Source organism: Phycomyces blakesleeanus (genome assembly GCF_001638985.1).
Source record: "Phycomyces blakesleeanus NRRL 1555(-) unplaced genomic scaffold PHYBLscaffold_10, whole genome shotgun sequence".
In the NCBI taxonomy this organism is placed as follows: Eukaryota; Fungi; Mucoromycota; class Mucoromycetes; order Mucorales; family Phycomycetaceae; genus Phycomyces; species Phycomyces blakesleeanus.
Genome location: NW_017265143.1, coordinates 575886 through 588983, shown reverse-complemented (window position 1 = coordinate 588983; position 13098 = coordinate 575886). Strand labels below are relative to the sequence as shown.

General features: G+C 34.3%; 4 protein-coding genes across 4 annotated transcripts; 2 read left to right on the top strand and 2 right to left on the bottom strand.

The window, feature by feature from the left end:
• Positions 1-77: 77 nt before the first annotated feature.
• Positions 78-2604, top strand: PHYBLDRAFT_158781 (hypothetical protein; the record flags this gene model as incomplete). Its single annotated transcript, XM_018433854.1, has 7 exons — positions 78-504; positions 645-676; positions 860-953; positions 1118-1384; positions 1596-1635; positions 1759-1875; positions 1958-2604. Coding segments are annotated over exons 1-7 (955 nt in total), but the record flags the coding sequence as incomplete, so codon positions are not given.
• A 903-nt stretch (positions 2605-3507) lies between these two features.
• PHYBLDRAFT_145215 (hypothetical protein) lies at positions 3508-4765 on the top strand (the record flags this gene model as incomplete). Its single annotated transcript, XM_018431390.1, has 3 exons — positions 3508-3609; positions 3685-4019; positions 4117-4765. The coding sequence occupies 3 exons, from the start codon at positions 3508-3510 to the stop codon at positions 4763-4765; spliced, it is 1086 nt and encodes a 361-aa protein (XP_018291786.1).
• Positions 4766-6623: 1858 nt separating this feature from the next.
• PHYBLDRAFT_64702 (cyclin) lies at positions 6624-7858 on the bottom strand (the record flags this gene model as incomplete). Its single annotated transcript, XM_018441340.1, has 2 exons — positions 6624-7319; positions 7427-7858. 2 exons carry the CDS (start codon positions 7856-7858, stop codon positions 6624-6626), a joined length of 1128 nt encoding a protein of 375 aa, XP_018291785.1.
• A 136-nt stretch (positions 7859-7994) lies between these two features.
• WctD (GATA-type zinc finger transcription factor) lies at positions 7995-9989 on the bottom strand (the record flags this gene model as incomplete). The annotated part of the gene is made up of 3 exons (XM_018443615.1): positions 7995-8569; positions 8744-8835; positions 8973-9989. 3 exons carry the CDS (start codon positions 9987-9989, stop codon positions 8506-8508), a joined length of 1173 nt encoding a protein of 390 aa, XP_018291784.1. The 3' UTR covers positions 7995-8505.
• Positions 9990-13098: the final 3109 nt, after the last annotated feature.

The window sequence follows — 13098 nt, the reverse complement described above, 5'->3', positions numbered from 1 at the left end:
ACACGCATAGTCTTTTTAGACAAAACATTATCTTGCGAATCTCTCGACAATTATTCTTCCTTCTCCTTCCTTTTCTCCTTTTATATATTTTTTCTAAGCTGAAATCAAGTACTTTATATTTTATTCTTATATATATATATATACAGCAATTAAATAATTAAATAAAGCACTGCCAACATCGTCAAGAACAGCAAAAAGACCAACAATAAACATATAAGATACGCCTTTAATACATACCTACACATACACGCATACGCACACACACACACACACACACACACACACACATACTCTACAATGGGAACCCACATGTCGATACCAAAAGACTCTTTCAAACGACACAGCGGACGAAAGAGTGATCATAGTAACCCTACATCTCACAGTACTATCGAAACACTGGATACCAGAGAAACCTACGATTCGCGCGGCTCAGAAAAGGCATATAGCTCTCCTTTAGCATGCTTTGATCCTCATAGAAACGGAGACAGTGACCGCATGAGTGTGGTAATAACCTTTCTATTATTATTATTATGACCAATTCATCTATAAAACTTTATTGGATATCTATCATTATTATTGTTATTATTAATTTTTCTTTAAACAATTTTTTAATATGATTATTATTATATGGTATAAATTTGCAGCAACATTTTGGTCTTAAAGCCTTGTTCGAAGGGTAAGGTACTCCATTTAATAATAATTATCATAATTATCATTGGAATTGCAACAGTAATTATTATATTAATTTAAATTAAATTAAATTAAATTAAATTGAATGAATTATATATATATATATATAACATATATTTTATTAAATTTATCTCACACCATTTTATAATCTTTATTTTATTTTCTTATATAGAAATATCTTGAAAAATGTAAACAAGTACGTTGATTTCGATAGTCCCACTCGAATCCTAGACCTTGGAGTTGGAACAGGAAGCTGGATTATGGTAATTATAACATAAAACACACATAGACATTCAATGCAATTCATTGTATCAAAATCATACATAGTTTGACAGTTCTAATTATTCTTATTCTTATTGTTATTATTACACTTATTCTAATTTTAATTCCTATTTATATTCATATATCCGATGTTTTCTATATAAAGGACGTAGCTACCGAGAATCCAAACGCAACCTGTATTGGCATAGATAAACTGCCAATATTTCCTCAGGCGATCCGCCCTCCAAATGTCACTTTCCAAATCCTCGATATTCTCGATGGACTTCCTTACCAAGACAATTATTTTGATTTTGTTCAGCTGCGGCTCTTTGGTGCCTGTTTACAGCTTACAAACTGGCCAATTGTTCTCAAAGAGGTCTATCGAGTTTTGAGACCAGGAGGATGTGTCCAGCTCTTAGAATGCTTATTTGAGGTAGGAAATATCAATTTTATTAACTTTTGTTTATTTGTTTGTCCTTCATGGAATATAATATAACATAAAACAAATCATATCATATTCCTTTGCTTCGCTTTGCTTTGCTTTGCTTTGCTTTGCTTTGCTTTGCTTTGCTTTGCTTTGCTTTGCTTTGCTGTTGAATATTAATTAACTAACTTTTCTTTTTATAAATATATTTCCTAAATAGGAAGCTACAGATGAATTTTTGACAGTATACACAAATAAACGTAAGTTTAGCTTCATTGAACCAATACAAATACAAATATATATATATATATATAAGCACTTTCTTTATTTGTAAATACTTTATTACACAAACAAAATATACTTATATTTATATAAATTTTTAGTGAGAGTATTGATGGCAGCCAATGATCTGGACGTCCACATTGCCAAACAAGTGGGCAAACTGCTTGCCGATTCTGGTTATACAGTTATCCAAGAGGAACTCAAAGAAATTGATTTGAGTAAGTTAAACTTATATCTCAGATCCATATAGATATATAGGTTGGAGAATATGACATATTTATTCTCTCGATTTCATTACAGGAAACCCCAAGGCCCATCTAGCAAAAGAATTCATGTACATAATAGATGAAAGTATCAATGGCTGTAGACCTATATTGTACGAAATATACGGTGTAGCCACAGACAAAGAATTTGCTGTCTGGAAAGCAGAATACTTGGCCGCTCGTCGAAATTCATCTTTTTCAAGATGGTACGCCGCAGCAGGAATGAAGCCAATAAGTTAGTAAGGCAAAATCTGAGACTCACTATGCCAAAAAGCCAAAAACACCCGCACACACACAATCCCCACTACCACCACCCAACCCCTTCCTTCTCCTTTTTTGTTGATCAAAGAAATCATGCTCTCTACAGTCCCTTTCTCCCACCTTATATTTCCTCTTCTTCTCTATCAAATCCTCCGTTCATTACACCTCAGTTTTTCGGCCTTTTTTCTCACATTTATATTGTTATTATTATACTTTGTATATTTCCACTTCCTCTCCCATACTTTTATAGCGTATGCCTAAAACCTAAATATTATACACATATACTATCTATCCAAACCTCTCTCTCTCTCTTTTACTACTGTTATCATTACTCCTTATCATCATAATTATTATTATTTTAAAGAAAAGAGAAGGCTAAAAGTAATTTCAGGAAGTCAAATAAATATTATTATATAAAATACCAAGAATATATTTATGTGTATATGTATGAATGTACATGTAAATGTTACTTATCTACTAAAGAAAAGAAATAAAGAAAGAAAGAAAGCTAAAGAGTCAAAGAGTTGAAAAATAACTATTGAAAAGTACCTTTCTTTTTTTTTAAAAAATAAAATAAAAAAAAACATTCATGAGAAAAATATAGGTTTTGCTTGGCTCCTTCATTTTAAAAATATTTGGATATGATTGGCTAATAAACTCGGTTAAACTATGTTAAGCAAAAATAATTGGTTAAAGATTATTAGCCTTATCTACGACTAGATTGGATTTTTTTTTTTGGGTTTATAGGTAAGCTTTACAGCTGTAAATGCCAAATCTTAATGAGATTATCAATTAGATTTTCCCATGGAAATACACAAGAAAGCTTAAGAATCGCGCAAGCTGGTGGCGCATACTAAAAACTTATGGCATAAAGTGCATCATGGATGTAGAATCTTGCGCAATTCTCATATTTTTTTGGTGCATTATTCCCGCGTCATCTTTTTTCCTTTACCGAAACAGTAATATGTAAGATAACAGTGGGTAGATAGGTGACCTGGACCTTACAAAAGTATATGGTACAAGGTTGCGTTTGGCTAGTCACTTTAGATTGCGCCATACTACGGTGGATTTGCAAAGAAAAATATGTCCTTTGAATATCAAATACGTGTACTAATCGAAAACCAAAGGGAAAATAGAAGGAATAAAGGAATATATAGTCTATAGCACGCCATAATTAATTAAGATAAATAATAATAATAATAATAATAATAGTATAAAAGCAAAAGCAAAAGCAACCTAGACTGATTGTCTTTTTGATCATCACAAGTATCAAAACACAGTACAGGAACAACAACAACAACAACAACAACAACAAAAAACAACAAAATGGCACCAAACGTTGAATCTATTACCCAGGAGTTTGCTAAGCTTAACTTGACCAAGTTGGCTCGCGAAAAGGGTCCTTATATTGTATATCCTGAGACCAAGGTACTAATTTTACGAACATACATATGTCCTTGAATAATCCATCTTACATATCATTGTGTATTGAATTTTTTTTAGTACCCAGAATTGAAGGCTTTCAAGCATGTTGATCCTGCCCATCGTGGTGACCCTAAAAAGGCCTCCCTCTTCAACAACGCCAAGAAGATTTACGATCTTACTCCTCACATTGGTACCGAGATTGAAGGTCTTCAGCTCTCCCAATTGAATGATACCCAAAAGGATGATCTTGCTCTCTTGGTTGCCGAGCGTGGTGTGGTCTTTTTCAGAGACCAAGATATTGATGTTTACCAGGGTATTGAGTTTGGAAAACATTTCGGCCCTCTCCACATCCACAACACCTTTGGTCACCCCGAGAACCTTCCCGAGATTCATATTGTTTACTTTGACACAAGGTAAGATAACTTAAAGCATACATAAATACACACATACACACATACACACAACAAGAAGAGAAAAGTATTAATATCTTTCTGTATTTCTTGCCAACAGTAGCAAGAAATATCTTGCTGACTACATCCGCAACGCCTCTGATGGCTGGCACTCGGACGTGACCTATGAGGATCAGCCTGCTGGTCTGACTCTTCTCAAGATCGACACCTTGCCCAGCGTCGGAGGTGACACAATGTGGTCTTCTGGCTATGCTGCCTACGACCGTCTTTCTCCTGCTCTCCAGAAGCTCCTCGAAGGTCTTGAGGCTGTCCACACTGGCCAGAGCCAGATTAACCAGGCCTTGGCTCAAAAACATACCGTTCGTCGCAACCATGTAGTGGCCACTCACCCTATCATCCGCACCCACCCAGTCACCGGATGGAAGGCACTCTTTGTCCAGCCTGGTTTCGTAAGCCATATCGTTGGCCTGTCCAAGCGCGAGTCGGATACTATCCTCAAGCTCTTGTACGAGCACATCTCTGGTGGCCATGACTTCCAGGTCCGTTTCAAGTGGACCGAGAACAGTGTGGCTGTCTGGGACAACAGAGTGACCAATCATTGTGCTATCTTTGATTACCTTGAGATCGGCAAGCGCCACGGATGGAGAGTTACCCCCCAAGCCGAGAAGCCTTACTTTGACCCCAAGTCAAAGTCCAAGAAAGAGGCTGAAACTGAGGCTTCTGTCGCCGCCGCACAAAAGAAACCATAAGGATTTGATTAAAAGATACAGTGTTTTATTCTTCTTCTTAACTGTAAATATCATGTAGTTTTGAAATACTACATTCAAGAAATGATGAAATGTCGATTCATTATTTTTTGTTCTAATAAATTATATAAAAAAAAATATCTTTGAAAGATATATAAAAATATAATCATTATATTCATCATGATCATCATAATTTTTTTTTTTACTTTCAAAAAGAAGAAGTGTATTTGGTTTAACTATGGGTGTAAAGAACATGTGAAATATATATAATATAATATACTTTCTTTTATAAGAAAAATGCAAGTGGAGAAGTCTTCACGTCATACAGAATCATAGACATTCAATTTTCGGAAAGACACGAGGGCCACACATATAGATACAGGGAATTAAGCGGGTGAATTTAGAATGAGTCGAAAATGTAACAGTAAAACGTGTAAGAAATTAAGGGTGTGGGGTACAATTACAAAAGGGTCAAATGAAACTATTTTATAATATGCTTTTCTACCAAAATTTGATTGTTCAATTTATAAGAACGAAAATCCAACCAATGTTACGCACTGTAATTTATTTACCACCTTGATTTTATTATTATTTTTAAAAAAGAAATTTCAAGATTCTTTCGTGATTTTTCCCATGATATTCAAGAAACAGTAATTATACTTTACAGCCTCAAGCTACTGATATTAAGATAGGTAGCAAGAATAGACAATGCAATGTAATGTAATGTGGTGTGGTTTGCTTTGTGGAATACAAATGTTTACACAAAGAAGGGAATTGTGGTTAGTTTAAATTTAGTAAATAATAATTATAATAAAATGAAAGGAGGTGATCGTTTACTGTTACTAGTATTGCTATAAAATAGGCTATATACCCAATCTTTATTGCTGTTTCTCCAATAAATAAATAAATAAAAGAAGCATCAAAATAAGAAGAAGAGGAATCTAAAGAAGTTCTTTATTGCACGTGTAAAGCTTATTTTCGTGCATCAGCATTACATTTAATAATTCCGATAGAATAGACTATATTAGTTCTCGGTTGTAATTCAAAATATGTATATATAAAAAAAAGGGCTTTTAGTGTTCTCAATTGGATCGATTGTTAGAAAAAAGAAGACGAAAATGTGAAGAGCTATTTCCATTGTGCTAATGTACTTTGAATTCAATTCAATCATGCATATTTCTCTTTCTTTTTTTGTGAATATCTAACAAAGATCGATCGATTTTCTTTGCTTTGCTTTGCTTTACTTTACTTTACTTTGTTTTAATTCGATTTGGTTATATATAATATTATTTGTCGCTTACCACAAAGTGGGTAATAAATAAATATGCATAAACCAAATCGATAGTCTATTAAACCCTTGCTTATTTTAAAGGTGAATGAATTAAAAAAAGCAATTCTTTTTTTTTGCCTCGGCTTAAATATGCAAATATCCATTTAAAGAACAACAACAACAACAAGAAGAATAATAATAAAAAGCAGCTAGGCGATCTTGCTGCCTTTTGTAAATCATACAACAGAAATCCCCAAAAAAATATAAACACATTAAAGGTGTATATACCAATTATTACTATTAGAAACAACACTACTTGTCAAATACACAAATACACAAATATATATATATATGTATGAAAATAAAGCAAACAATAGAAGAAGTATATGTATTCATATGTGTATAATCCAAACAACCTTTTTCTTTCTTTCTTTCTAAAGACTTTGCTTTAATATTATTAATTAATGAAAGATTATTTTTTAAGGAAAAATGTACAAGACTTTAAAGTAAAATATATATATATATATAAAAAGAGAAATATTCGATTACCCGATCGAACTATTACAAAGGGAAAAAAAATATTAGCTATGTTTACACAATACGAGGAGAATAGGAGAACCTGGGCCCATCTTCTTGTGACCATGAGGGAGTATACCCCATTGATTTCGAATTACGACCCAACTCAACAAACATATCTATCGAGAATCTGTGACCCAAGTGTGGTTTTGGAAGCTGAGGTAAGACTTGTTTGTCTGCCCTGGTGTTGACATCAGAGTGATGTTTGTACCGGATTGGCTCTTCCGGCGTACTATCGCGCAAACGAGCAGCCGGATAAACTGGTGTGAGCATCCTTATTCCGCCATCGCTGTGACTAAGGATCTGGCTATGATCAGCATCGATCGATAGATCGTTTGAGGATGTCGAGGAGCTTATCGATGAAGCCAGAGACGGTAGATGCTCGTTGCTGGTAACAAAGGCTGACCCTTGTCTAATTGGATAAATATCCAATGGAACTGTAGTTGTGGCTGTAGCGATACTTTCTTGTGTGATACTGATAGAAGGGACCATAGCAGGCAGTGGTTTCTCGCATGTGTTTGGATGGAATGTTTGATAATGGAGGACTAGACCGAGATCTCCGCAGGAGGTTATGCTTTCAAGCGATTGCGGTGAATATTGGGGAGGATTAGGTTGAGGGTAGAGTTCCAAGAGAGAAGAACGTCGCGATGACTGATAATACCGAGCATATTCAGACTGAAGTTCTTCCATATCAATTATGAGCTCATAGTCCTAATAATCAATCCAATAATGAGTTCATATGTCTACATTCAAGAAGAATCAAACAGAAACTACAACTACTGCTATTCTGTCCAATCTATAATGTTAAAGAATAGTACCAATAAAGCGAGAAGCTGGATTTCCATCAGATTGACTTCAGGGAGGTTGAAGTACATGGCATATCTTGCCCAGTGTTTGTTCTTTGGAGACGAGTCGTGTAGAGACTTTGCGGTGATTATCAGGGTGGCAAGAAAGATACGATGGCACGTGCAGAAGCTTCCTCTTGCAACCAGGGATAGACGTTTCTGGAGCCGATTCAGAAAGACGAGTGCGGCTAGTATAGTGCCAGATCGCATCGAAGACCTCCTAATTAGTAGGCAAACAAAAGTGTGGAGGTGGGGTAGGACAAGCGGGTTTTTGTCGCTATCCAGGTCTGGTTGGTCATCACAAGGAATCACCAGAGAGGCCTGTCTGGATACGTAGGACAGAAACTGTGGGCTTACTGGGCTTCGTAGCAGGTCTAATAGACCGTTTGTGTGATTTTCTGTCATTAATTCAATAACCAATATGTGTTGATGATACAAGGGATCTCTGTGTTTTGTATGTAGATATTATGTATATATGTATATATAAATTTATACAATTATATACAGTTGTATACAATTATATATAAATACTTGGATATTTAGATATTTAAATATTTAAATATATATTTTGAGAGAAACAATAGTGATTATTATTAAGAGTGTAAATATTTATATAAAGGGTGGTACAACATCATTCAAATCGGACATTGACATATAAGCTATTTTTTTTAACATAAGAAAAAAAATGAAAGTCAAATAATAACAGTAACAGTAACAGTAACAATAACAATAACAATAACAATAACAGCAGTAGTGGTAGTAATATTAGTAATAATAGTAATAAGAACAGTGGTAATGGCGGCAATAGTAATAAAAATAATAAAAATAATAGTGAGGCAAAGACAAGCATTGAGTAATTTAGAAAAAAAAATATATATAAAAAAAGAAGAATAGAGACATAAATGACATTTTTAACCTCGGGTCATGATCATTATACAGCGAGGAGTTATTGATATTGTGTGCGTATGTGTATGTGTGTATGTGTGTATGTGTGTATGTGTGTGTGTAGACCGAGAAAGAGAGAATTGGGATCACTAGGATCTCACAAAATATCAGTCCATTTTCAAATGTTTCTTGTTCTTTTTGGCCCATCGAAGTCCACAGGCGTTGCATAGTCTATTCAATTGGAATTGGCATGATAAAGAGAGCAATTGGTCAGACAATGGAAGAAGCCAATTTTTAACTTTAGTTTGTTTCTAACTCTCATAATATTTACAAAATTCTACCATACAAATTGGCTTGTAATTTATAAAATAAATAAAAAAATAAATAAAAAAAAATAGAACTCACGTCTTTGATCCTTGAGGACCCTTACGCCATTCAGGTGATGCTGTTGTACCACAATCGGTACACACATAATCGTCTTCATTTCTTTGCTTTTTCTAAATGAGGATTATATTGAGAATCAGTCCTTGTTAACTACAGCACTTCTTTATCACATAGCACACATTTTTATATATATAAAATAAAATAAAATATACATATTCAGATCCATTAATATTCCAATTTTAGTACTCACGCGTCGTTTCCATTTCTCTTTGCGTTCAGGTGGTGGGCTGCGGAACTCCATGGGTCCTTCATCGGAGATTTCTATGGGTACTTTGGATAATTCATCGGGATCGCTTGTGCGTTTGGATGGACTGGATGGCCGTGGCTCTTGGAATATCGCATCATCTGTTATATTCTCGGGTACTTCTTGCAGCATGTAGGAGGGCATAGAGTTAGCCACCGAGGGATCAAAGGTCGGCGGCTGAGGGGCCATAATCCGGGGCATGGATAGAGTATGAGGAGGCGGTGGAGGAGGTGGAGGTGGAGGCTTATTCTCATATATAGACATTTCTCTTAGCCTTTGCCTCAGCCAATCGTTTTCCATCTTGAGTTCCAAGAACGAATCGACCAGGACATTGCTCTTGGTGGAGTAGGGATGTGCGGCTGCAAAAAATGATTGTGAAGAATTATCTGGCGATAGATACTTTAGCTGTCCAATAGACTCTAGTAAGATGTATGTATCATCCTTTTTCCTAAGCCGGAAGTGCGTTTTAACTTGTATGCGCCGATGGAATGCTAAATTGAAATCTCTGATGAATACGTCCAGATCGTCGATATGCATAAAATCGGTCAGTGGCCGCCCAACCAGCTCATGTGGGTAGTGGCCGGTCAAGTCTATCCAGGATTCTGAACAATAGAGTATTTTCCCCACCGGCGACAAGATGTGTAGCAGTCCTGCAACATCACCAACAATGCGTTCAGACCAGTTTCGTCGTTTTCTAAAGTCAGACCCTATTCGTTGCACAGGCATTTGGCCATCTTCGTCGTCCAAGTCATTCATGTAGTCAGTATCGTTTCCAAAGTATTCATGAATAAACTTGTTCTTCATCTGGGGTTCACTTCCGGGGGTGTCAGTATAAGCATGAGTGGAAATCGAGAATTGGTTGTCAAGATTGACTTCAGAAGGATTCAGAGGGCGGTTACTTGAACTTGTGGGGCTGCCTTGGGATGTGTTTGTCAATTGACGAGAGGGGATACCAGAATTCATCTGTACAGAATCAGAATAAGAATAAAGAACAATAAAAACTAAAAGGGATTATGATATATTACGTCTAAACTTGTATAATGAAGAAAATTGAAAGGATACTTTTATGAATATATGAATGTACAAGAGGTATGTAAATGTAAATGTAAATGAATATTTGTATATTATATATATATATATATATATATATATATTAAAGGAAGTACTCGAGAAAGCGTGTTAAAATCTTCAGGACTTTTTTTTTGGAGTATCTTTATATTATTTTTTTTCAGAAAAAAAAAATACAATCAGACTAGCGGGTGTGATCAGTCCAGGTCTCGTTTAACTATACTTTAGGGGAAGACCAGTATCCACCAAACGGAGATTGTCATGGCTCAATATGCTCAAAAAGAATACAGTCATGGAAACAAAAGGAGTGGAGGTTAGATAGTAATGATACACAGTGGCTTGTATTATTTTAGGATCGAATATATAATATGAAATGACAGATCTGCCCAGACAGGGGTGGACTGTTTTGGGGTTGTCCTCAATAGCTCAGATTTGATTATTGACAATTTAAGGCATGGCTTACTTCTCAACAAGTGGGTAGCTCCCGAGTAGTTGGAGAATTTGTATAACACGAGGGGGGTCATTTAAAGATGCCTGTTTTTACATTGTCTGCAATTCAAAGTGTGGCAAACTGCCATAGCTAATTACCAAACATGTGGTTTTTCTTTTTAACAAATATTCCATTTCTAATTACCAATTCTTCTTTTTGTATATATATATATATTAGCCACCCATTTGATTTACAAAATGGCTATATTTTATAGATAACAAAAAAAAATCCTTGTTTCAAAATGTCCCATTCTCTCTTTTTTGCACATAATAGAGAATTCTTATTATAATTTGTATATACAAACCAAGGATGAAATGAAGGATAAAACAAAAAGTAACCATGCTATTTTTTTCCCTAATAATTCCATTCTTGATGTGGTAGAAATCCTTCTTTACTAGGCTCATTTCCTGAAATGATGGTTACCATAAACTTACAAGACAAATCTGAAGTAATATACACAGATCGAATTTATCGCTACTAATTCCCGATCAATCGAAATCAAGTCCTCAAATATAGAATTATATATATATATATATTTTATTATTTTTGTATCTAATCATAATCATGCTTACCAGGTCCCTAGAAACTACGAAAGTTGAATATATAAACCTGTGCCTAGTAACCATCTTACTATGCAGGGCAAGGGTATTATTATTTTTTGAAAGTTAATATATATATATATATATGTTATATTTGAAAAATACACATAAAGATATAATAAGTATTACTCTTATTATTTTTTCAGCATTTTTTTTTCTTCTTCTATTATTTTGACGATTAAAATATATTGGCTTAAATGTAATAAGAATACAAAAAAAATTGTAAAGAAAGAAAGAAGAAACGAACAAAAAAGAGGGGAAAATAATGATGATCAAATATATATATTTACCTTTTGTACAATTGAATTCTATTTAGTGTTTTCTGTTTTGTTCAAATTTATTATTTTCCCTATTTCATAAAGATATATAGATTAGTCGAATGATATAGGAAAAGTAAAACAGATAGCCAAACAGACAAGGATTTAAACGTGTATCTAAACAAGAAATTAAATTGTAACTCTAATGAAATCTGTGGAATTTTTATGGTATAATTTTTATGGGATTTGTTACATGATAAAAATGAATTATGTACAAGCTCCATATTATTCGCAATAGTCTATCACCATTACCATTGTTATCATTATTACTGATGTTATCGTTTAATAATCGACTACAGTATGTAGGAATAGTAAATTTAGCATAGTTTTCTAGATGCCTAATTTACTTTCTTTTCGTAAGGGGGTGGAGTCCTGCCAGTCCCTAAGCTGTTTGAAGTGTCAATGTATTAATTGAATTGTCAGATTCAGAGACCATGCAAAAAATAAAAGAAAAAACTGTACCTAGATGTAGTTATCATTCTCTTTTGATGTGACGATATCTATCTTCAAACACAAAGCTAATTCGCTATCAATATCAATATCAATATCAACATTCTTGTTCCTTTATATCCTTGATATGCAATATTATATATACATTCATAGGGTGCCTGAAACAGCCAAACCTGGTAAAACCATTAATCTAATCCGTCCAAACATTGATAAGGTGTTTTGCGTTTAAAAATCGAAATTTCTGAATTCATTAGGATTTTTAAAATTCCGATGAAATTCTTGGCAACCAGTAGAAAGTTTTGCCCATTGGTTGAAATGTTTGACTAGGTATACACATCACATCACAAAAACAATAAAACAAAAGAACTTGTAGCAGTTCGAACAAAACCAAGTCTATTGATTCTAAAGTTCTATTCTTTCCGTACTCATACACTCTGTAATTAATCTTCCCAGAAACTTATCCAACTTTGACAATATTTAGGTGTAGCTTTCTGAATTACCTCTGATTCTATCAACAATCATTTCGTTCTTCAAATATATATATATGCTAGTATGGTGGTAGAAACAAAGCGGTATCCCAATTGTCACAACCTCTTTGGGTTTATTATTTTGCCATTATACTTGTGGTTTCAAAGGAGAAACGACGGCCACTTCAACAAGTAAAACTCAGTTATTTTCATTTCTAATGAGAAAAATTCAAATATTTAATAAGCTTTAATCATAACTTCAATCGTAGAGAGAGAGAAGAAAAGAGATAAGCATTACAAAAAAAAAGTGAACAGTATATTGGGATATTTCGCATACAACCATTTTCAGAAAAAAAGTGTGTAATAAAACAAGAGCAACTTAAATATTCGTCGTGTATATTGAAACTCTACATTGTTTCATGTGGCACGCCAAGGTCTCAATGCTTCCATTACTGCGACCTTTTCCCGATCGGGTGGAATAAAGACAGGGCAAAATCTTGGAGGAAAATTGATATTAGGCCATTAATCGGGTTGTACGATTGTGCGACGTGTGGTTCGACTGGTCGAACAATAGGTGGCGCTAGGCTGATCAATTGTTGATTCAACTTGATCTGGGAGCAAATGCGAGACTTTGTAAGAGAAATAATTTTGATCGTTTATTTAGTTTTACGTCTTTAACAA